The sequence below is a fragment of the Homalodisca vitripennis genome, chromosome 7 (genome assembly GCF_021130785.1).
Source record: "Homalodisca vitripennis isolate AUS2020 chromosome 7, UT_GWSS_2.1, whole genome shotgun sequence".
NCBI lineage: Eukaryota > Metazoa > Arthropoda > Insecta > Hemiptera > Cicadellidae > Homalodisca > Homalodisca vitripennis.
Window position 1 is genome coordinate 142,454,465 of NC_060213.1, and position 26,543 is coordinate 142,481,007.

Genomic DNA, 26,543 nt, shown 5'->3' on the forward strand with positions numbered 1-26,543 from the left:
AGTGAGTCAGTGTCACTATAGACAACACTCAACATACAACTGGATCTAACAGCAGTTCACATGGAGGTAGTAGTGCCAGTGCAGCTGAGAGGATAGAAACAACAGTGAGTCAGTGTCACTATAGACAACACTCAACATACAACTGGATCTAACAGCAGTTCACATGGAGGTAGTAGTGCCAGTGCAGCTGAGAGGATAGAAACAACAGTGAGTCAGTGTCACTATAGACAACACTCAACATACAACTGGATCTAACAGCAGTTCACTTGCCATGGCGCTATTGGCGCAGAACCTGTGTGCTGCAATAGCGTTTCAAGGCCTATCTCGGGACCTCGAAAATCAGAAGAATATTTTAACGTAAACCTACTATTTTTGAATATTTAAGCGTTCGCCAAAAAGCCGGACAGTTTAGATAATTTTCAAAAGCAGGAAGGACTTGTCCTCCTAAAGCCGGTCTTCTTGTCACCCTGGTCGGTACATCTGATAAGCACATCATGATTGGAAACCGTGTAATTCGTGCAGGCCAGTGTTGCTGTCCTCACTCGTGTGTTTGTTATGGCTTGTAACGTTCCGTAACGCGTGTTGTTCCCGATAAAGCTCAATAGCTCCTTCATTGTTTACTGCCGTTGAAAGGCCTCTCGTACCGCAGTCGTCGATCTCAGCGTCCGACCCACCAAATCTGTCGAGCAATTTACATAGAGGTCACACAATGACCACATGGAGGCGCTCCATCCGACATGCTCGGCCAACATATCCGATAGCGTGTGGAGGGCTATAGGCACATGTATTTGGTCATTACAGCTTTTATTTATTAAGTACTTTTCTTTTGGTACGCTCCTGCCACAGTGAGGCTAGGTGTGGTCGTGGACAGTTATTAAGTTAGGGAGACCTATGAGCTCCAGCGACTAGTTCAAATAGTTCTAATTTTGAGAAATTATATTTTACAGTAGAGAACTTTATTGCACTTTCAGAATAGAGTGGTGGTATAGGATGAGTATGAACTGTGCCTTATAATAAAATTGCTGTAAGAATAAATGTTAAATCTTTTTAACACGAAGGATTGCAACAACGTAAAACTATTACGCTACGACAAATGATCTGTCATGACTATTTCACGGTAACGTCTGTTATTTTATTAATATTTCATTCATTATATTTAAATACGGATTCCTCTTTTCAGATTTTTTCCACTATTTATCTTGTTTGTTGTTCGTAACGTCATGTACACATATAATGCACGTAAAGTAAAACAAACTATTTGCCGTTCGGTTTGACACTATCCAACAATAGTTCAATAAATTTATTGAATAGCTATTAAAACAAAACATAAGGTGTCTTCTCAAATTTAGTTAATTTCTTAAACAATCAATAAATACTGTACAATGTTAGCAAATTTCGACATAGCAGTTAAATTAGTCGTGTATGCAGAAAATACTAGGAAATATTAAAATTATAAAAGATAAGAAGCAACTAAGTTAAAATATAAAGTTCCATATTAGAAAAATATGTACGAGTATAAGCTCATATTTCTTTACTACTGGAAATAGATTTTGGCATTAAGGAGAACAAAATTCTATATTTAAGTAATATTTTATAAACACGCTTTTAATCTGGTGATTTGTGACCAAAGAATGCGTAATTTAAGCTGGATTACATCTTGGAAGTGAGACAGATTAATCCCCAAACTGTATCATTCAACATCAGATTAATCCGTTGCATGGTTTATAGATTACTTTGACTATACATACAGAAACTTGGCTCGTAATCCTTATTGCTCTTGCGAAGGAGGATAGACTAAAACTCTCAAGGGCAACACCGCGTCTATGGCCATAAATATAGCTCGGGAGTTTCCCAGAACTGACCTCACCCAGTCCATCCAACTGCTCTGCAATAAATTTAATTGCCCCAGTTCAAACAACATTACGGACAAAAAGCATTCAAACGAAACAAACGTCTCCTTTGGGCTTCAGATCTTATCTTTACTTATAGATTCATAATATATTTGTGTAAAGTTATAAAACAATTACTAATTAAAAAGGCCTTTCAAGGGAAGATTGTAGACTATTAATAAGGATAAAGGAAAATATATTTAAAAATTGTAAATTCAATAGAGAAATATTTCTTAAGAGTAACAACATCGTAACTTTACCATTTTTCAGTAACATTTTAGTAACAAATAGTATATTAAAAGCAAATAAATCATAAACAATCTTTACAGTCCAGATTTGACTGTCGATGGGGGTTTAAGTATGTTTATATTATAACATTTATAGATTTTATTGCGCTGTGCAAATGTTAAAACTACTATAATATTATTAACTTGAGTAATTGGTTAAATTATATTTGTAAGTAGAGACCGTTCCCCCTTTAAGCCTTATTTTGCCCGTCCTCATGGGCCACTGGCTTGTGCGAGGATCTTATCAAACCGAATAAGGGAGAGAGTACAAGGTGGATGTTACTGATAAAATAAGGTTACATTACGTAATATTGCTGTATAAGTTTATCACAACATAAATAAAAAAAATTTTTTTTAAAAAACAAATCAAGATTCGTTAACATTTCAGTGAATTAATAGCAAACAGAAATATGGGTTGTGTAAAGTAAACTAGCTTGAAGTGAGCAACGTACGCTATGAAAAGATTCTGGTTCACATTACGAATGCTTTTTAATTAAACTCAACTCGTAGTAGCCATCCACATAGAAGACATGAGTTTGTAGTTTACCGTTCATCATGTTGTTTATTAGTTATTTATTAAAACACTGTAAAAAAATGTACACTAGAAGTTTAAGACCTGTCTTCTTGTTCGTACTCAACCGAATTATATACTAAGAAATGGTGTGTGAAAAAGTTTGGGCAACGAAAGTGACAGAATAGCGTTTAATATGACCGCCATACTCTTGGTGCTGAGTTTGACATTCACGTCAGACTCCACACGTGACAAGCCGCCGGAGGATATAAAATATGGACATTAAATGCCGCGTTATTCTTTATGTATTTATTCTTGTCAAAAGGCAATTCTTGCACGCCTGAGGGAACTGCATAATTCTGATTGGGAATGCCTTCTAAAAAAAAAAATCTATCGAAGCAATAAATTGAGAAATTTTTGGCCACGAAGCATTAGCTACAGGGCGTCCAGAATTTTGAGTTGGGAAATTGCTGACTTCCCGTCCTACTTGTAGGGAGTCAAAGTCGGTTGAATTGAACGAATATTCAATCCTTCACCGCTGCGGCTCTCCTACCCAGAGGTCTCAGGTTTGTGGGGAGGGGGGGGATTCAATACAAATTTGCAAATTGTTTTGGACCCATTTTCCTTAAAACGCACGGTTAGCATAATTAATTATTGTAAAAATAATTCAGAGCTAATTAACATTGCAATTGAAAGTTGGACACACAAGCTTACCATCACAAGTAAGTAAAATTCCCGAGGCTTGCTTTGGGCGGGAGCCAACTCTTAAAAGGACTAACAGAAAGTTCAGATAACTGTCCTAGTGTCATTGTTTGATCTTTAGAGTGTGGCGTCAAAAGGGAAAGCAAATTCAGCGCACACTCTGAAGTCATTTACTGGAAATGACATTTTAATAAGGAAATTCCGGATGGATTATTTATTTGTAATAGAATGGAATAACCTCAGTAAGTTGTAAAGCATTTCCAGTGTCTTAAGCTCGGCCTACAATACTTCAAGCTAGTATATCAATTACTAGTAGTCTATGCAAAAAAACCCTGCTGCAATTTCTCGGTTGCTTTTTCATGCATAAGCTCAATCCATAGAAGCTCTCTAGTAAAAGCCTTCAGAGGCCTCTCGGTTAGGTAGCCTAAGATTATAAAGGCCTAGAAGATATCGTAAACAGAGCAGATGTGCAACCCTGCTAGATGTGACACACAGTGTCAAACGGCACGTGTTTCAAGTATCGTAAACAGAGTAGATGTGTAACTCTGCCAGGCGTGACACCCTGTGTCATACGGCACCTGTTTCAAGTATCGTAAACAGAGTAGATGTGCAATTCTACCAGGCGTGACACAGTGTCAAACGGCACCTGTTTCAACTATCGTAAACAGAGTAGATGTGTAACCCTGCTAGATGTGACACACAGTGTCAAATGGCACCTGTTTCAACTATCGTAAACAGAGTAGATGTGTAACCCTGCCAGGCGTGACACCCTGAGTCAAACGGCACCTGTTTCAAGTATCGTAAACAGAGTAGATGTGCAACTCTACCAGGCGTGACACAGTGTCAAACGGCACCTGTTTCAACTATCGTAAACAGAGTAGATGTGTAACCCTGCTAGATGTGACACACAGTGTCAAATGGCACCTGTTTCAACTATCGTCAACAGAGTAGATGTGTAACCCTGCCAGGCGTGACACCCTGTGTCAAACGGCACCTGTTTCAAGTATCGTAAACAGAGTAGATGTGCAACTCTACCAGGCGTGACACAGTGTCAAACGGCACTTGTTTCAACATCGTAAACAGAGTGGATGTGCAACCCTGGTAGGTGTGACACAGTGTCAAACTGCACCTGTTTCAAGTATTGTAAACAGAGTAGATGTGCAACCCTGCCAGGCGTGACACAAAGTGTCAAACGGCACCTGTTTCAAGTATCGTAAACAGAGTAGGTGTGCAACTCTACCAGGCATGACACAGTGTCAAACGGCACCTGTTTCAAGTATCGTAAACAGAGTAGATGTGCAACCCTGCCAGGCGTGACACACATTGTCAAACGGCACTTGTTTCAAGTATCGTAAACAGAGTAGATGTGCAACTCTACCAGGCGTGACACAGTGTCAAACGGCACCTGTTTCAACATCGTAAAGAGAGTGGATGTGCAACCCTGGTAGGCGTGACACAGTGTCAAACTGCACCTGTTTCAAGTATTGTAAACAGAGTAAATGTGCAACCCTGCCAGGCGTGACACCCAGTGTCAAACGGCACCTGTTTCAAGATTGTGTTAGATTTACTGTTGAAGTTAACACATTTAACATGTATTTGGATGCGTTAATTTTCGCAAATATGGCTAACGCGTTGAAAAAAATATTAATTTACTTAGACGAAATTGACTATAAGAATGTAGTTTTATTACATATATCGCTTTGATGTTTGTGAACAAGAAAAGTAACTTTGAATTTTATTTGATGTTTCAGGTAAGATGCTGCTATAAAGTACGACGGGATACCAACGATTCCGGGTGAGTGAGTAGTAGAGGAATGCTCCCCCCCCATGCTTCCTGTGACTAGTAGAATCTGAAACAGAAAAGGCGTCTCTTTCTTTATGTTGGCATGACTGAGGTAGTACCCGTTATCCATCCTCATGGCGCTGGACCATTGAGTCCCAGCAGGAGACGGCCACATACATCCATCCTGAATATCCTCTTGATTTGAAGTTTGAATCGTTGGTTAGTCCTTATAGGATTACAACAGTGAGTATTTCCTGAATTCCAAGGGAGGAAGTAACTTCACAGAGATGGATTATCAATTTTAAACTTTCAAGAATTTTAAATTTGATTTAATGTTGTTTCAAAAAGTTTAAAATTATGTATGGTACTGAAAACGTGTGTTAAAATGTACTAAAACTTGTTTGCATTCAACAATAACGCAGAAAATTCTATTGCTTCTGTAAGATACGTTGAGAATTAATACTAATATAATATTATGTATTAGTATTATTGTTTTATAATGATTGTTGCAATGCGGTCAAGAGCCGGACTTTAAGAACAAGCAATGTTAGCATTCCATAAATTTTTTTCAGACGGTAATATTTAGTATTAACACCATACCAGCTGTATTTTACAAACAACAGTAGAATGGAAGGTACAGTAAGGGCACGTTTTCCATTTTGGCAACCTTTTATCACAGAATTGTAATATTTAGTATTACAGCATACCAGCTGTATTTTACAAACAGTAGAATGGAAGGTTACAACAGTAAGGGCACGTTTTCCGTTGTGGAAGCTATTTATCACAATATCGGAGGGTCTGGTGTAGACCAGGGCAGAGGGAGCGAGCCCTCAGGGCCAGGCGTCCATAACTAACACCGGCCCTGTCGCGCACAAGCCTTATTGATAAATGGCAGTCCCTGAGGCCTACAGTGGGATGAAATGGGAGCAAATATGAAAAAGAGAGTTTATATTTGAAGAATGGCATATATCTCGGGGATTACATTGTATTTTATACTCGGAGAGCTAACAAATTAACCTTGCTAAAAATGGGAATCTACAGAATTTGGCACAGATTCTTATTAGTCCTTTGATAATATTGGTTTACACTCTGGCAATATTTTTATTCACTATATGATGTGGACTATAAATTAAGAAAGAAAAAAGAGTGCTTTATTTATATAATGAACAAAAAGGAAATTTTACCCTCGCTAACCTTAATACGAAATGAGCTTTAGCGCTCTAAAGTAAATTAGTATTTATTTAGTCCGAAGAAAGGAAAAAATATTACGCACTAAATACAGTGATCATTTCTACCGTCTATCTGGTTGACACTTCACACACATCTTATAACTACAAATAATACAAAAAATAGTTATAAATTAGTTATAAACAGTTAGAAAACATGTAAGTAATAAAAAAATAAAAGTTTAACTAATTTAACAAACGTTAGTGTTAAATTGACAATTAACAATTTACAGTAAAATATGTTATCAATATTAATTTGTTATTAAATTGAGTTTAAAATAAGATAACTATTTTACATATATAGCTCCCATAGTGATATACAGGGTCATCCGAAAGTCAGTGGCCCCTGTCAATTCTAGAAGGTTTGAGCAATTAAGAAATCAGGGCTCTTTGTAGGTTAATGGGACTCACTCTTTGGCGAATCAAATTGTGTTGGTAGGCGTATTTGAAAATTTTGAGTTGAGATGCGTCCCCAAGAGAAGCCATCCGCCAAAAAGTAGGTCTTATAAACCTACAAAGATTCTAAAATTTTGATTTAATTGGTTTAACCGTCTACAAATGACAAGGGTAGCTATTGACTTCTGGATTACTCTGTATGTTACCAAAAGTTAATTTAAGTAACATATTACAATGTTACGCGTTACAACGCAGGCTGTCGCGCCTTAAATGGACCTCCAGAAAAGCTTAGTTATTCTGAAACATTGTGTTTCTCCTTATGGAATGATTTGATTATAGGTAATTTTAAAATGTTTAAATCTAGTTATAATTTTCCCTATTCTATTTTCTTTTAACTACTTACTCTAAGTTGGAAGTTATCATCCATTGAAATGGATGACAAACGCGTCTAATTAAGCCGGAGGATTAATTATTGGATTTTAACACTTTCCTATTGGGATTAAATCACACAAAAAAACAAATTACTTTAATTAATTATTTTGTTACTTCTTAGTGCAAAACCTTCCGCTACCATAATACGTTTACACTTTTATAATATCAACACATATTCCTGGTTTCCACTTTTTCATGGAAAATTTGAAATATCCTGTACACCGTAATTACAAAACACTCTTAAGACAGGTTACGTATATTTATGTGACCAAGAAGGAGTTAATAATATGTTTCAAGACATTTCGAGAGAACCAGTGTCTGATCATTGTAATGTAACACTTTTTACCTTGTAAGATGAAACTGTATGTTGTATTTCGCCTTTAAAAATAATGGAATGATTAGAAAAGTCATTTGATCCAAATGAAATTATTCCACCTGAAGATTAGTTAGCAATGAGGATATTAAGGGAAGTGAAGTCTCCCCCATTGCACGGAGCTAAAAGCACAGTTAAGTGCATAATGACACCATTTTTCTTTATCTTCGTACTATATATGCTGGAATAACTAGTTTCTAAGTTAGTATCAGGTTGCGTTCAAAATTTGTTAGAAGATAGTGAACTTTGTTATGAAGCAATAACAGTTCCCATTTTCGCCATGAAATTTCATTACCTTCTTCGTAAATGCTCTTTAACCAAAAAGCGTTTTGTGCAGTCAACTGTTCAAGTCCACTTTACTTAGATAACCTAACGACTTTTAAACCTGTTGGTAGGAAACATAATATTTATGGGTTTTCCCGCACGTATCTACAAAGGTCACCACAGCCAATCTTATTGAACTGTCTTCAATAATAGCTCAGAAGCACAAACCTCTATTATTTACATAAAATAACATTGAATATTTATATATAGATTACCGTAATTATAAATTTATTTTATTTTTAACACCATATATGATAAGTTTGTCACTATTGAAGTACTAAAATCTAGTGTACCCCTTAAAGATTCGAATTAAAACTATAATATAAATAGTACTTCTAAACTCAGTTGGAAGAAGTAGGTAAGTTGTTTGAAAGAACGGAAATATTAATATAACAATTCATTTTTTATGGAATTTCCATATAATCGATGTCTCGAAAAAAAGTATTTTTCTTATCTTAATACAAAAAGTCGAAGAAAATGTTATATAAGCATTCTAGAATACATTTTTATTTTCCGTATATCCATAATTAACTGTTGTTTATTATTTAAGTTTAAACGCCGCTAAGGCGTACCGAGGTGGCTAATAAACGTTGCCAAGTTTCGTTCATCATTGGGGCAGTTATAGTGTCCACAAGACATAAAAAATATGTTCATATTTATTTATATACAATGAAACGGAGGTTCATGTTTCTTGATGGTATATGAACGTTTCCCTTTAGTACGAATATGTAATACCTCATGCAAATATCGTGTATACTATAAAAATAAAATCTTCCTAAGATAAGCTGTTCTATGTTGCACTGTTCTTGAAGTAACACTGAAGAAATTAACTTCATTACCGGAAAATATCGAGAGTTGTTAAAACAGCTTTTCATGGCAGATAGTATACTTTCAGGAGGCGATGAATATTTAGATGATGCGGCAGATGTAAAAAAGAAAATTCTCTTGAAAGTGATACATGAATAAATTAGACCCTAAAGGGATCGAGGGGCGATCTCTGATGGAATTGGCGCATAAAAAGTGCCGAGTTTCACTTTTTCCCTGCGCCAGACACCTTAACAGAATCTCTTGCGATTGTGTTACTGGGTACTATTGTACAGATGTTATCCGTTTTTAAAGTAATGTTTTTGTATACAGAATTAATTTTAAAACGATTAATACAAATAAACATAATATGTGATTACAACTTTTAATAGATTCTCGATTTTTCTCAATTAGTTGCCTCCCTCCACCTTACTGAATTGTACAAAATTGTTCTTCAAGTACAATTTTACTTCATAGCCAAAATGACAGAAAATAAATACGACTAAATTAATGACTTTATTGAGTTAAATTATCTACTAGTTTAGCATTAGCGCTTCCTACTGTAAGAAACTGTAGTGCACATTGTAAGATGTACAGTTGTTGACTATTCGCCACTGAGCTACTGAATAAATGATCTTATCGGTATTATAGCAACTGATACCTTCAGTCCATAAAGCCATTACACCTGACTACAGCCATTAAGCCTGGATAGGAACTTAGGCTACAGCCATTAAGCCTTGATAGGAAATAAGGTTATAGTCATTAAGTCTCAGTAGGAACTTAGGCCACAGTCATTAAGCCTGGATAGGAACTTAGGTTATAGTCATTAAGTATGAGTAGGGCCTTAGGCTACATTCATTAAGCCTGACTAGGACCTTAGGTTACAGTCATTAAGTCTGAGTAGGACCTTAGGCTACAGTAATTAAGCCTAGCTAGCACGTTAGGCTACAATCATTAAGCCTGGATAGGACCTTAAGCTACAGTTATTAAGCCCGGATAGGACCTTAGGCTACAGTCATTAAACCTGGCGAGGACCTTATAACAACCCTATTGCTTGGGTTTAAATAGAAAACAATACAATAATATTGTGAAAATTCTTTGTAAGCAGCAGTATTTAATTTTGTATGATATAATTTACCATCCAGCCTTATTTTAGCAATGTAAGTTTATTTTGTAAGCAATCTTTTCGCTCTTCAGGCAGCCGTCTCTTGGCAAATGTTCCTGCTATAAAACTCTCATAATACTTTACCACTATAGAAATATTCTTGTTTGAAATATCCTTTATGTGCTCAAACAATATACATTACAAACGGAAAGCTAAACCCATAAAATCGTCTGTAACCTAGAAAGCGATGTTATATTGACTAGTTCATCTGTCACTTGAGCTTGTAGAAGGATCAACCGGCCAAGGTCACGGCTTCACTTATGTGATTAGTGTGATTGCGATTGACGATCCGTTATCTATTAACGATTTCATCGTCTTGAAACATCGATACAGAACTTTATGTGAAGTTTATTTTGACGTTTGCAGGTTTCATGAATTTAACGATTCTTTGTTTATTATCGAATGCACGGTCTCGAAGATTGGAATAAATCACTGTTATATACAGGGTGGCCACCAGCTAGTGTTAACATATCTTGAGGGTAATAATAATACAACATAAATGTAACTCAAATACTGAAGTTTTTATTACTCACACAGACCCAGAGAAAAATTATTTTAGTTTTTTTATAATTTTAAACATCAAGTATGAAATCTAGACATATTTCTATAACTTAGCAATAACAACCGCTGTGTTCCACATTAAAGTATGAATAATTTTTAATGGGTCTGAATCTTAAAAAAAATAATTAAATCGACTTAAAGTTGGAAATTCTCATTTTTGGAAAAAAAAACAAAAAGAAAATCTGACATTCATAATTTTTTATTACAATGCTAGAGACTAGCAAATGTCATAAACTGCTTCAAACCTAAGCTTTCTTAAAATATGATACATGGTTTTATTTTATCATCAATTAAGTACAGTTATGTGAGCTTCATTAGTGTAAAAATGATCAAAACCTTGCTAGCATTTTAGAAATAAATTATTTGATTCTTCTCATTTAATAATGTGGAAAATATTGTTTTAATATTTATAAAACGTAGTTACTTTGTCGTTGTTGTGATTGCAGTAGATAGATTACAAAATCTGCAATCTAATCGGCATTTATGTAGAAATCTGTAAAAGCTACTGGCAGCTATCTTCGTAGTTAGTAAAACGAGGTATCAGGGTTCCGGTAATTAAAGTATTCCTCGAAGGCCTTACTCATAGTAGCACCACTTGGAAATTACTCATGGAAGCTCGCCTATGCAAACGAATAGGCCGCCTCCAAGCGAAATCAGTCCATTAAGTTCAAAGTTGATCAACCTTAAGCCTTGACTCTAATAGCAGCGACTGGCTTATCTGTGAGCTAACCCCTCCGTAACGAGACAACCTGACTCTCATAGCAGCGACTGGCTTATCTGTGAGCTAACCCATCCGTAACGAGACAACCTGACTCTAATAGCAGCGACTGGCTTATCTGTGAGCTAACCCATCCGTAATGAGACAACCTGACTCTAATAGCAGCGACTGGCTTATCTGTGAGCTAACCCATCCGTAACGAGACAACCTGACTAATAGCAGCGACTGGCTTATCTGTGAGCTAACCCATCCGTAACGAGACAACCTGACTCTAATAGCAGCGACTGGCTTATCTGTGAGCTAACCCATCCGTAACGAGACAACCTGACTCTAATAGCAGCGACTGGCTTATCTGTGAGCTAACCCATCCGTAACGAGACAACCGAAGACACTATTTCAAACACTAAAAACGTCGTTAAAAAACAAAACGCATTTGTGGGCGGAAGGAAGCAGGAACAGGAAACTACTTAATTCCAGGAACGTTCTACAGAACGGTAATGTTTAAATAAAACTCTTCTAGCACTCATATAAATGGAAATCGTGTTAGGTCCAATGCTTTCAACGGGTAGCCGGGGTATTCCCATCGCAGCAGCGGCGTACAAATAGAAAATATACAACCTTTCACACTGGGTTGTTCGCTGTTGTAATATTGCAATACAAGCTTTGAGATTAAATTAAACGACGAACAATGCTGTTTCATATTATCTTTTCACTAAGTCTTTCCACCAATTGCATTAATAGTGATTCAATTTTGAATGATTTGTTTCCTACTGGGACGTTGCTTTTATAAAACTATAAGGCAATACTGAATATTCTGAAACAACCTACCAAAAACTTCTTACCTGAATAATCTAAACAAAACCTCATTCTGAAAATAACTGTTAACTGTAATTCTATAAAAGGCCATAATTAAGTGTGTTTGATTTATTGAGAAACAACTGTCCTGAAATAAACAAAATTATTATAAGAAAGGGTTAAAATTCCAAATACCGTCAAGATTCTTATATCTTATATACTTATCTTTCATTCCTCATCTATCCTCAATAGCAAATTTAATAGAATTGTTTAAGTAATGATTTCAATTCTACGAAAAATCGTTTTTGGCAAAAACGGGATGGAAGTTTCTATTTGTTGTAGTTCAGTTCATGGCTCATTTTGAAACCCTCCCCCACTCTCTCTTTCTCTCTCTCCCCAAATAGTAGTTCAGTAGACCCAAAGGGTAAAAGATGTTGGGTTGTTTTGGGAAGGCCCAAAATTAAAATATATAAAACCCCATTTTTTTAGTAACTAATTTTGATGGCGGGACAACAAAAGTTTTATTTGAAAGAAAACCTAAAATGTAATGAATTATTAGTTTTACATGGCTACACTTTTATATTTGCACAAATAAATATCCATAGCAGTATAAAAACAGTGCTCCATTGCAACTTTAAATTGATGTAGAACAGACATTAACTCGTCTTAAACTTATTGTCATAACGCAAAGTTAATACAGCCAAAATCCAAAATATACATTACGTTAAAAACAAATTTGACGTTAAAGTAAAAAGTCTAACACAGTTTTCTAGATTCAAAGGCAAAGAATTAACCAGTTACAACATATTACAAAATAGACAAAAGGTAATAACTTAATTCATTAGTAGAAACACACAAAACGTGTACGGTAACTAGCTGGTGAAAAACTTAAATGTAAATACTTTTGTGTATCCAAAGGCCAATGAACTAGCCAATCAGAACATGGATAATATTAATTACGGACAATAACCCCTTCCGTGCCAAGAGGCAAGAATGTAACTATTAGGTCAAAAAGGAATTTTATCATTCATTTTATTTTTCAAACTAAATTTGCCTCTTTTGGAATAGAGATAAAAACAAGTGACAACATTAATACGACATAAGACGCACAAATAAATAAAACACTTAGGTCTGAACCTGCACTTATACTACAAATATAAAATATTATACGGTTTTGGTAGTAGTAAACTAAAGGATTGGTAACCCTACTTTCCTACCTTAAGCAATCAACAAAGAACATATAGGATACAACTTACAAATATAATAATAACTTCACATAGGTCTAGGCTCAATAGCTACTTTCTGTTTATTTGGTACCAACTAGACTACACTCCTCGTAGATACGTTTGCAAAAGATATTAATTAAAATGACTAAACATTATGAACAACCTTGGCTTTGATTTCCAGCTTAGCGCGTCTATGGCAGTGGAAATCCAGCCCTAAGGAGGTACAAGTTTGTTAGGTGGTGGCCGAGGCCTGGAGTCCAGGGGGGGTACAAGGACCCGGAGTGCAGGGGGGCACAGGGACCAGGAGTGCAGGCGGGGGCACAAGAACCCGGAGTGCAGGGGGACACAAGAACCCGGAGTGCGGGGGGACACAGGAATCCGGAGTGAAGGGGGGGCACAAGAACCCAGAGTGCAGGGAGGCACAGGGACCCGGAGTGCAGGGGGGGTCACAAGAACCCGGAGTGCAGGGGGACACAGGGATCTTGAGTGGAGGGGGGCACAGGAGCCTGGAGTGCAGGGGGCACAGGGACCCAGAGTGCAGGGGGACACAGGAACCCGGAGTGCAGGGTGGCACAAGAACCCGGAGTGCAGGGGGCACAGGGGCCCGGAGTGCAGGGGTGGCACAAGAACCCGGAGTGCAGGGGGCACAGGGACCCGGAGTGCAGGGGGCACAGGGACCCGGAGTGCAGGGGGGCACAGGGACCTGGAGTGCAGGGGGACACAAGGGCCCGGGGTGCAGGGGGAACAGGGACCCGGGGTGCAGGGGGGCACAGGGACCCGGAGTGCAGGGGGGCACAGGGACCCGGAGTGCAGGGGGGCACAGGGACCTGGAGTGCAGGGCACAGGGACCCAGAGTGCAGGGGGACACAGGAACCCGGAGTGCAGGGTGGCACAAGAACCCGGAGTGCAGGGGAACACAGGGATCCGGAGTGCCGGGGGTCACAGGAGCCTGGAGTGCAGGGGGGCACAGGGACCCGGAGTGAAGGGGGCACAGGGACCCGGAGTGCAGGGGGGCACAGGGACCCGGAGTGCAGGGGGGCACAGGGACCCGGAGTGCAAGGGGGCACAGGGACCCGGAGTGCAGGGGGGCACAGGGACCCGGAGTGCAGGGGGGCACAGTGACCTGGAGTGCAGGGGGGCACAGATCCTGGAGTGCAGGGCACAGGGACCCTTACAGCCTTCTTGACGCTAGTCCTAGCGACAAAAGAGACTAGGAAACCGGAACCAGTATATTACTAAAATAACGGGATTCCCAAACCCGAAAATCTATCCTTCAACAAATAATTCACTGATAATTACACATTGAAAACACCGACTATTACATTAATATAACACAACACGCAATATAAAACAGAACACACCTGTAACAGAAGGAGTTTGGCGGGTGCAGAACAACTCGGCCAAATACTGTCTGAGGTAATACTACGGAGCTTAACCTGTTAGCAGAAGAATGGGCCGTAGCCACAACACAGTTTCCATTAAAAAAAATAAATGCAAGACTTTTAAAACATCGTAAAAATTCTACGGTTTAAATTCACGATGCGCTTCGTTACTTTTTCTAATTTAATTCTAAAGCGATCTGAAACTCTAACCGATTTGGTTAAAATTTCGCGGCAACGTTGCATATCAGCTGTAGTTGTTACAAAGCCATAATGTTGAGAGGAAATGATGTCAGTGATGATATTATTATCAAGATCCGCTGTCACAAATTGGTTTGTATGTGATAACGGTTAACAGCTTTTACGCTGAACATGTAGTGATAAGAATATACGAAAGATATCTACAATAATCCAATACAGCAATTTAATTTGAAAAATTGTTTTGTTTTAAGGTTGCCATATTGGTAACAGTAATATTCCTAGCTTTATTTTCTGACTTTAAATTTTAAACTCACTGACACGTATTTGAATTAGGATTTCAGATATTGTATATATGTTATATACGACTTGGAAATATTACTTTTAAAATATAAAGTAATATCGTTAAGGAAATCTTATTGAAAATAGCTTATGTTTTATTTAACTATTGTTTTTAACAGTTTTGTTTTTTTAGTTGTAATTGTAACGATGTAATGCATTAGGGAACAAAGGTGGCTGTGCCTTTGGCGGAGCTGGTGGTCGCGCGGTCAAAAGCATCGGACTTCGTTCTGGTCAGAGTTAGAGATATTAAGCTTAGGCTCAAGTCCTGTTCATCCTCGTAGCTTTTTATGAGTACTATCCACCCCGTACTGCAATTCTTAATGCGTCTTCCTAATTCTGTTAAGTTTTGGTTGGGGAAAAATTGTCATATTATAATGCAATTTTCCAGTCACAACCTATTAAAATACTTTGCCGGAAGAGAGAAATAAGGAAAACCCTCCAAGAGGAAATATTTGGATTTAAAGTATTAAATAATCCGTCTTGAAATCACTTCCACGGAAAACTGTTACAAATAAAAATATCAATATTTCACTGCTTGCGTTTAAAATATGACTGAAATTCATTCGATTGATTCTTTGAATACATTTCATTCAAATGTATAAAATTCTTAATTTAATTTCAATTCAAAAAATCTGAATTGCAATTCTTTGTCATAATTTATTAAGCAACGTGCTATCCACTACGTAGTGGAAATAATTCCTATCTTTATCCATAGCTGTATTCTATTAGGTCAAATTATACATTCTTTTACCAATTTTCAAATTTCATTGGTTACAAATCTTCTATTCTTGTTTTAAGGATTGTTATGTTAAAGAGCTTTGGTTCTGGTTTAAAAAAATAGTGTTAAAGCCTAAAGGCAATCGCACCATTGTAATTTACTTAAGATTACAACCATGTGAATTTGAAAAGAACTTGATTTGTTGGTTAATACCATTTTATAATGTAATCTTAAATATTTTGATAATGTAATGTAATAACAAATGTTGTTAAACATAGCAAGAAAACGTTACACTGCCTTACGTGTGCTCTAAGAAAATATTTCTCTCTCTGACTCAGCTCTGCCGTACTGATGTTTTTTCCACTTTCAGCAGAAATTAATTACCTCTCAGAAACAAACTACATACTTCGACGTTTAGTAAGAGTTCGTTCCAGAAACAGTTGTGATCCCCGTGTCAAGATTTCTTCCTTCGAGGCTTTTAAAGTTAGAAATGGATAATTTCCCGAAAGAAAGACACTTATCGTGAGCTGCGCTGCATTGTACAGGTGAAAGGGGGGGGGTAGAAGAATTAATATTATTAAATGAAATTTTTGATCTAATGTTATATTTTTTAGCTTGACACACTATAAAACAATCGTCAGATGCGTAACAACTGTTACATTAGCGCCAAGTAACCGTATCAAGACCTGAAGACTGTCATTTATTTGAAAATGGTAGGTTTTAGTCCCCTCGTATTTTTGGCTGATGATTGTCAGAGCATTAGCGAAATTGTCGGTCTATCTACACGAAATCACGGGAACAAACTGACCATAGACTTGAAAATTTGCATGTACTTTCATTTTTATATAAAAATGTAACACTGAGTACGTTGATTGTTCATGTCACTACACAGGGTTTGACTGAGCGTTAGTGAACATATTTACATTGATTTTATGAGAGTATTTTATGATTTTATGATTTACGAGTATCTATGATAGTAATGAAAACATCGTAGAATAAATAAGTACCATCAAATTAAATTTTAACTTATAACCTATCAGAATAAAATGAGGTATAGACTTGAAGTTTACATGCAATCCCAGCTAAGCCTTATACGTGACACGTGGTTTATAAGGAAGGGAAAATATATGTTTTAAAGGAAACTTATAGATTGCACAGAATCTAGGATGTGTGCTCTGCAATGTGAATTGGCTCTCGACTGCATTCCATAATGCTTAAGAAATAGTCCTGAACTGGAAATTATTTTACTATAACCATAGCTCGTTTCAGGAGTACATAGTTAAAATTAAAAATAACGTTACTTATCAATTTCAAATTATACTGCATGAAAATGTACGTGAAAGCGCGGGTAACATCTAGTAATAGTGGCTCTGAGTGAATCGTCCCTTCTGATCCGTGGTAGAAGTTATTTGATTCTTCTAAATTATGAGTTTAGGACACGGGACGTAGTGGTAAGCGTGATAAGTTTAATGTGAATACAAACAATACATTTCCTCACGATAGTATATTAAAAGCGAACGAGTGTAACCTTATTCACACACGTTGACAGGTTCATTTTCAATGTCTCTGTAACATTACAAACCTGTCGATAAAGGTTAGTGATGGGACGAGGTGTAATTTCGTTATTGGATTTTACTCTCGCTTTGATTCTAACAACGATGCAAATCCGATATAATATAACCCCATTACCTGCATGTAGACTGAATGTGGATCTCTGCACGTTTTACAGTTCCGATATACGCACTCATCTGCTAAGTACTGGTACTATTTTGGGACTTTACTTCTTTGTAATTTTAATAGAGTACTATAAGTTTTATAAGTATCTTACTGTGAAGAGAAGCCATGAAATATGAGGGGAAAAATTGAATTCAGCGTTATTTACAAATAACAATTGGTCATTGTTCAAACAGACCGGAAATAAAAAAGGGAGTATTATTTTAGATTTTGTTGTTCCATTTTTGTGTTTAGTGTTGGATGTAAAGAAAACCGTACGAACAATATTTGACCTTCGTGTGATTTGGATGAATGTTATTTAATTCCTTTTGGCCCTGAGTTGAAAAAATTAAGTTTTTCAAATTAAAACTACAATATGAGCCCCATTTTTGGCCTTTTTACTGGGCTCTAGGTGGGGCTGCAATTTGAAATGCTAGTTGTGCTCGAATTCCATATTTTTGAAAACGGGAATTTTGGTTTTTTAGTCCTTCTAATATTTACACGGCAACCATTCTTAATTAATTGGATCTAAGACGGTCAAACCGATTTGTCGAACAATCAATTGTTCAAAAATCGATAAAATATTAGACCTTACTTAAAAAAGCATTACAAGAATAAAGAAAACGTAATATGCATTTACACGCCTTTTTACAAATGTGTTTTCGATATTATTACCCCAAATTTTCGGGTCCGAAACACGTGTCCAATACCACCTATATGTTCTACTGATTCATAAATCTTAGTTATTCAGATATATATTAAATAACATACAATTAACTCTTTTATACAAATCTGAAAGAGCCAGAAGTCGAAGTTCCTTGACACTGCTGTCTCTACCAGTTCAGGAAACTTTCGATCATTCACGAAAAGACTTTCTTTAGATCGATTAAGCTCGCTAAATTGTGTAACCTGTATTCAAGAGATTGTACAGGAAAGAAATACTATTCTCATAAAAATGGAACGAAGAATATAGAATGTAAGTTCATTGTTTATCCGGGGTTCAGGAACATGTGGCTTATTTCAGCACATCTATATTGGAATGAACAGCTGATTGGTGAGTTACCTCACCGGTCATTAGAGTGATCTATTGAAGGTGAACCTTCGGCTGTCGTCTTCGTAGATGAAGCAACCTTCTCCGTTTCGAGAAGGGCCGTGGCCGACCTAAATATAGCTCAGGTCGTTGGTTCCTCTTAAATAGTCCACACATATATAAAAGCTAAACTTTCTGTAATATTCCACAATAAATATACCAATACATCCCTTCATTCATAGGACATACGATGGTATCCCAGTCCTAATCATTAAATTTCAACTAAATTGGCAGAACTTGACTTTACTTAGGACCCAACCTATGTTCAGCTTGTTTTACTATTAATTTAATTCTGAGTGCTGCAAGTTCTATTTTTACAACAATGTTACATTTTTTTATTTCCAATTAAACGTACTTTGCAAAATCAAAGGGTTATCACATAAGGAACAACTATCTACTTCACTACTGTATATACCTTTATATCAGCTCTCTTCCAATGGTTGGCTTGTTGTATTTCCTTTAAAAATTACAATGCCTTGCGAATTTTACTTTACATTTTCCGTAAGGAATTTCCCATATGTTCACCTTATAGATCGGCCTCACTCCTTGTATGGATTATTGTAATGTGGTAAGCACAGTTGTTAGCTCTTTATTACGCTATATGGTTCAATTGTGGAAAGGTGCATTATCGTTCTTTGAATAAATAAATAGATAACTTAAGACGAACCCATATGTTATTGCTAGTTGCTGGGATTATTCAAACGTAAATAACGCTGAACAAATTGAGCAAAAACTGAAGTGATGAAAGCTAGGGTAAACCGTACACAGCCATTCACTACTTGTTTACAAGCTGTGTCGCAACTCGGCTTATAATCAATCTTTGTTTGTAAGATGGAGTTCTCTCCACTGTTTATAGGACGCAAGGAACGATTATTCAACTCAGAATACTAATATGGTCTCTATTTTTTAACGTAAATAAAATTTAAGTTTGTCCATATCGAGACGCCAAAAATTGAAACATTTTTGCAGAAACTATCTTTTTATTTGTGCCATATATCGATTTAATTAAGTTGGATATACTGTAGTTAGCAGATGGCATTCCATTCAACATTATTCAGCAAATCACCATTCGTAACTACTGGGTAGTGTCTACCTCTCCACTTTACTGTTTTAAAACTGTCCTTTACTGAGTATGCGGTTCACTGAAGATTTCATTTTTAGGCTTAGTAAAGATCTTTCCACAACCTCCAATTCCCTACTTCAAACCGGCAAGCTACTTAGCAGACAACATAACATACACTGCCACACTCAATAGATAAGAAGATTCCGAGCGAGAAAATGAATCGGTATATTTTAAGCTTTACAGATGAAAAAATTCTTCCCCGGATTGGGCCGTAGTATGTAGAACTATCATACATAATGGGAGCTACTGCAGTCCACCCATTCTAGGATGGTAATCTAAAACTAATTTACTGACTGCTTATACGTCTGAGCGAGGAAATGAATCGATATAGTTTAAGCTTTACAGATGAACAAATTCTTCCCCGGATTGGGTCGTAGTATGTAGAGCGAATATAATGGCAGCTACTGCAGTCCACCCATTCTAGGATGGTAATCTAAAACTAATTTACTGACTGCTTATACGTCTGAGCGAGGAAATGAATCGATATAGTTTAAGCTTTACAGATGAACAAATTCTTCCCCGGATTGGGTCGTAGTATGTAGAGCGAACATAATGGCAGCTACTGCAGTCCACCCATTCTAGGATGGTAATCTAAAACTAAATTATTGACTGCTTATACGTCTGAGCGAGGAAATGAATCGATATAGTTTACGCTTTACAGATGAACAAATTCTTCCCCGGATTGGGCCGTAGTATGTAGAGCGAACATATATAATGGCAGCTACTGCAGTCCACCCATTCTAGGATGGCAATCTAAAACTAATTTACTGACGGAAATAAAAATAGTGGAAGAGGTACTTCGTAATTTGACAGTACTTAACTTTCAAACTCAAATATTTTGCAATACAAATGTAAATACTCAACTGCATGGTTGTCTGCTACTATTGGCCTTCTGGCTTAGATACTATTTATAATCGAATCAACAAAAATACACCTAAGATGTGGTACAAAGTTGTCAACAAAATGTTTGGTGGTGACATCAGACATTATTGTACTTGTTGTAGCACTGTGGAAAGGCTTTACCTGGTCCTTGTTGGAATGTGGGACAGAAGCAATTGCTGGGCAACTGCATGGTTGTCTGCTACTCTTGGTTTCCTGGCTTGGAGTATTATTTGTGTCCGAATCAACAAAAATACACCTAACATGTGGTACAAAGTTGTCAACAAAATGTTTGGTGGTGACATCAGACATTATTGTAATTGTTGTAGCACTGTGGAAAGGCTTTACCTGGTCCTTGTTGGAATGTGGGACAGAAGCAATTGCTGGACGATGTAGGACACCTTACGCCTGTGTCATTGTCACCTAGGTGATAAGTGGGTGTCATGTGTTTGGGAGATTTCTATGGCGAAACTTTGACCTGTTAAAGTATGAGATAACCAATGCTAACCCTGTCTTAGATTTGAAACAGGTAACAGGAGTGCTTGGTACGATATCTAGACATCTCGGAGTACTTTCGGTCTAACTTCTAATTTCTTTTGGCGAATGACAGCGTGTGTTCTTAAAGGCAGCTATGTGAACTTCAGTAAGCGGAAAGGGACCACTACCAAGTAATCTCCCACCTCTAGTCCTCTACTAAGTGTGAGGACATATAGCAGAGGGTGTCTTGTTTTACTTTAGCTACGGGAAGGGCTATGTAACACATTCTGGCCAAACCTACCAAGGTCTAGCAAGTCGAGCTAGCTGCTTGCTAGGACAGGATCGCTCAGCGGTCACCAATACAGGGAACAGCCACGCTAGAAGTTGCTGACTCAGTTATAATACGATAACTGCTGTGCCAGCTACACTGTGCCGTTGGGAAATTGTGGCACGTTGAAATTAAATTGAGATAGGCAGGGAAACAACTTTGAATACCATGTTATCGCTTTTCTGTTCCAATTTAAAATTCTTATTATTCGTTAGTAGCGACGCCTGCACTAAAAATAACAAAACAAAACATTTAAAATCGAGCCAAAACTGTGGACTTCATACTAGGTACAATACTTATAAGGAAACTCTTTAGGGTGGTGCAATAGATTTTGGATTAGGATTTCCACTTGTATCCTCGTCAGTTTTGATATGGCCCTGGTTACAAAATGTCGAAATTTACAACTATAAATGGTAGTTTAATGTGAAGTGATGCAATAATCTTTTACTACTTTTTCTTATTAAAATTTATAATGCTTCAGGTCAAGGTGATACAATCGAGTTTGGATTTCAGAAATATGGTGTTTATGTTGATTTCATAGTTCTTTCAGATAACTTTCCTGAATACAAAAAGTAGATATCTTCATGTAAAATTACAGGTATTTAGATTTTAAAAATGTAGGCAGTTTTGAAATCAGACCACAAATAAAAATATCAGAAGAAAAAAATGTTAAATCTTTACTTTGAACAAGAGTAAACCCGCATGTATGTATTTTGGGGTTGACATTGTTACTTAATCAATTATGTGACTTAATTAAATAATTTTTCTGATATGATTTTTAAGTACTCCCAGAAACTAGATTTTTTTTATTTGTGCTTTATTACAACATTCCTACGTATCCAACTTTACATACCGGGACCAGTACATTTTGCAATACAAAATTGTTACTACATTTATCAAATATTTTTCCATCCCAAAATCGTTTGCACCATCGTAAGTTTTATGATTGTAATTTTGAATGAGACCTTTATACCAAACCTAAATCAGAGTTTTCAATTTTAAAGGAACACATTTGTGCACGCTCCTTGCGCCAATCCCATTACCGCATTTAACGTTAAATTTTCCTCCGCCATTAACTTGTACGCCACGTGGGACAAGCGGAATAACATTGTATAAATAGAAATTAATTTTCTTAACAGTAGCGTCTGATAATTGGATGGGTGTATTATCATATTAATAGATTTCCGGATAAACAGACTTTTATCGTTAATGAATGAGTGCTTTTACAAAAATAAATGTTCTGCCTTCGTTCTGTTAATTCGTCAGAAAGAAATTAATTACGACCAAAACATCAAAGTAATTCCTCTTCAGAGTGGCAGCACTCGTGTTCTTTACGACAACTTGACATTTTCTAAGTAAATCTCATTAATTTTTTAATATTATCCTCATTTGAAAGTAAGTACAAGGAGTATTTGTTGATACTGACGACCAATACCAATATTCCTCTTTCTGTCTCTCATATGAACGGGATCATATTTTCCTTACCGTACGTCATATATTAAATACATGACCTGACTAATTATCTATGGTCCATTCATATTACATAGAAGAGATTAACTCAGTTTTAGTCTGTCACTATTATGTTGTTTTTAACTAAAACTGTAAGCCAAAAATCTGATTAGTTAACGTTTTCTCGCAGTAAATTCATCTCAGTGTACCAATCGTTACGATCAAACAAGCTTTAAAAGGTGTTAAACAGATATTATATACTTTTCACGTGAAATTTTAAAATAAAATTACGTTTTGAAAAACATGAGCATAGCATAAACAGAGAGCAACTTTCATGTTTATTTTAATAAAATGTAGTAAAACAGTAAATCATAAAATATCTTTGATTATTAAAAGTATAATTATAAATACCACAGGATCTAATTAAACGAAAAGTAACACGTTGTTTTGAAAGTTTTGTATGGGTAGTTTTGTACTTATTTAATTGTCATTAATGTTTGTAATTAAAAAAGTAAAAAGTGACATTTTGTGACCATTAATAATATTTTATGTTATGTTGGTTGTTATAAGTTAGGTTTTTGTAAAATAAGTAGCTACATAAAATTTAAAAAATATAAGAGTTTTGAATATTTGTAACTGAAAAGCATGTACCAATATTGACAATATGCATATTAATACCTACGCCAGAGTATTGACAATATGCATATTATTACCAAAGCCAGAATAATTTTATTAGGAATGTGGGCTTATAATATTTGCTTATAAGTTCTAAAGGACTAAATGTAGGACCTCCAGCACGGAATACACCGAGCTTACCCACTAAAACATATCAGAACCAGAATTTGTACTTGACAGCAAACAATAAATCAAACTTATTACTTGGACAGCATATTGAAGAATTATTGTGGAGTCTCAACATAACTTGCTACTGCTTCCGACTTGAGGAGTTTTGGCATTATTGACAAATTCAGACATATAAGATTTCCTTTTGAGATAAAAGGTCCATAGTGGTTTTGGCATTCTTGACAAATATAGACCTATAATATTTCTCTATGAGATAAAAGATCCTTAGTGGTATCGGCATTATTGACAAATTCAGACCTATAAGATTTTCCTATGAGATAAAGGTCCTTAGTGGTTTCGGTATTCTTGACAAATTCAGACCTATAAGATTTTCCTATGAGATAAAGATCCTTAGTGGTTTCCGTATTCTTGAAAAATTCAGACCTATAATATTTCTCTATGAGATAAAAGGTCCTTAGTGGTATCGGCATTATTGGAAAATTCAGACCTATAAGATTTTCCTATGAGATAAAGGTCCTTAGTGGTTTCGGTATTCTTGACAAATTCAGACCTATAATATTTCTCTATGAGATAAAAGGTCCTTAGTGGTATCGGCATTATTGGCAAATTCAGACCTATAAGATTTTCCTATGAGATAAAGGTCCTTAGTGGTTTCGGTATTCTTGAAAAATTCAGACCTATAAGATTTTCTTATGAGATAAAAGGTCCTTAACAACGCTATGACATTCCCTACACCTCACATCATAAGAGTATTGTGCACGGATGAACGCCAAATTAGGGGTTCTTTGAATTCCAATAACGTTATATTTATAAGCTTTTGGCACTTTTTTCAATAACATATTTGCTAAAGACAGTCTCTATGTTTAGTTTATTTTCAAATAAATTGATTTTCGCGAGACACTGATCTTCTATCTAAAGATAATCATCGTATAGAGAGCAATCTAGGTCTTTTTGAAACGTTAAAAAGTACTGAAGGAAATGCTGGCACATAAGGATACTGATTTGGAGGCAAAGAACTTGAGCGTTGAATTTGAAACTTTGAATAACCTTTGGCAGTAAAGGAGCAATAAATTCTCTCACGAAAAGAATATACAGAACTCTTTGTGATTATGTTAGGCGTGTGATGCTAAGTAAACAAGGCTCTGCGTGTTTTGCCTTTAGGAATCTACCAGACATCATAATCCACTAGTCGAAACCTCTGTGACATATGGGCCAATACAATTTTAAAACCCAGCATTCATTACTCATTAAGAGTAATTTGCACTTCAGTAATGTGACAAAGAGTAGCTCGTTATAGAATTCAATAATTTCTTTGAATACAAATTATATTTTTCTCATAGGCTCTAATTTTCAAAGTACCATTTATATAAGATAGTAGATGAACACGTAATGAATGCGATGGCTGTTAGTGTATTATTATGTTAGGGGCCATCAATGAAAACCCCAACAACATGTAGTCATAGTTTTTATTTATCCTTGTTCTGAGACTAGTGTCTATTTGCACTTTTGGTTTTCTGAGCTTCGTAGACATTGGGTGTAACCATAAACATTTAAATTTATGATCGAAGGCAACGAAGGGTAACACAGACGAAGGCTGGGCACGGGCTGGGCGGGGCGGCGGCTTGCCAAGCTACCCCCCCCCCCCCCCCCCCCCACCGAAGACTCTCTTTAGTTAGTCGCCCTGTTATTGATGAGATGTCATAATCTGGAGATGCCGTCTCAGGGACCCAGATCCTCGCGGCGACTGCGTCTCTCTCAGAGTCACTCTCATAAATCTGTTCATGTTTTTTTTGTTCCAGCTGAATTCCAGTGTTTGAGCTGCTCGAAATATTGACCAACTAAGATCGACGGGTATTATCTGGAAAAAGGTGTTGTCTAAGCGAAGGGAATTTAGTAAAGAATTATTGACGCCGGTAGAGTGTTACGAAGAGTCTTTGTAGTTTGTTTTTTGTTTTAACTGTTTACGAAAATCATGTCTAGGAGGCGACTGGACAGTTAAGAGGATCGAATTAAATTACAGATTAAGAGATTAGTAGACCCCAATGGAACTCATGGAATTGACTGATCCCTTAGGCGCCTTCTTAGTATGACCATTAGGGCACATTAGGTTGACGTTATAGTTTTTAGTTATTTCTTCCCACTCCGTTTAATCTTTTTAAACAGTGTTAATACTCTACATTTATGAAGGAAAGTGGATTTTCTTCCGGACATTTGCCATTGTTCATTTATATAAAAAATCAGTAACTACGTTTAAAAATCTGCAATCTGATCTCTTCTTCAGGTAAATAACAGTAAATAACACACCCTAAGTTCACATTAAGTTCAGGTATGTGGTAACCTTACACATAATTACAAGCTATGTTAAAATAATTAAGTCATAACAGAGCGTTGTGACACGCGTAAGTCAGGAATCACAACCACCATGTTACGTCGTAACGTACCATCAACTTAACTAAATCTGATATGCACTCAACAAAAACTAAACACAACACTAATTATTAAAACTAAACTACAGAATACAGGTCACAATAGGTCTGCATTCGTCGACCAACCACCTACAAACTTCAACATTTATCTTTTCCGTTTTATTTCATACAGAATTTAACTACAATAAAAAAATAAATTTGCAGTAATATGACATATCATATTTGGATAAAAAAACTTTGTGAGTATTGAGAGTGATGCGCCGCCCACCATTGTTGTGACGTAGTTGGAGGCCAGTACGCATGCGATCAACAGCAGTGCCCCATCTACGGTTTGATCCGTTATATCGTTAGTAAACGTTCTACCACAGATATGACAGGTCGATACTTTTTAATAAGCCCCTAAATAAACCATGTCAAGGATAACG

At 36.5% G+C, this 26,543-nt stretch overlaps 2 protein-coding genes across 3 annotated transcripts in view; one reads left to right on the forward strand and one right to left on the reverse strand.

The window, feature by feature from the left end:
• LOC124366445 (furin-like protease 1) overlaps positions 1-26,543 on the forward strand; it is a 512,427-nt gene that overhangs the window by 34,830 nt on the left and 451,054 nt on the right. The window lies entirely within an intron of this gene.
• Positions 13,425-20,946, reverse strand: LOC124366907 (DBF4-type zinc finger-containing protein 2 homolog). Its single transcript, XM_046823507.1, has 2 exons — positions 20,779-20,946; positions 13,425-14,339 (listed from the first exon to the last, which is right to left on the reverse strand). Exons 1-2 carry the CDS (start codon positions 20,944-20,946, stop codon positions 13,425-13,427), a joined length of 1,083 nt encoding a protein of 360 aa, XP_046679463.1.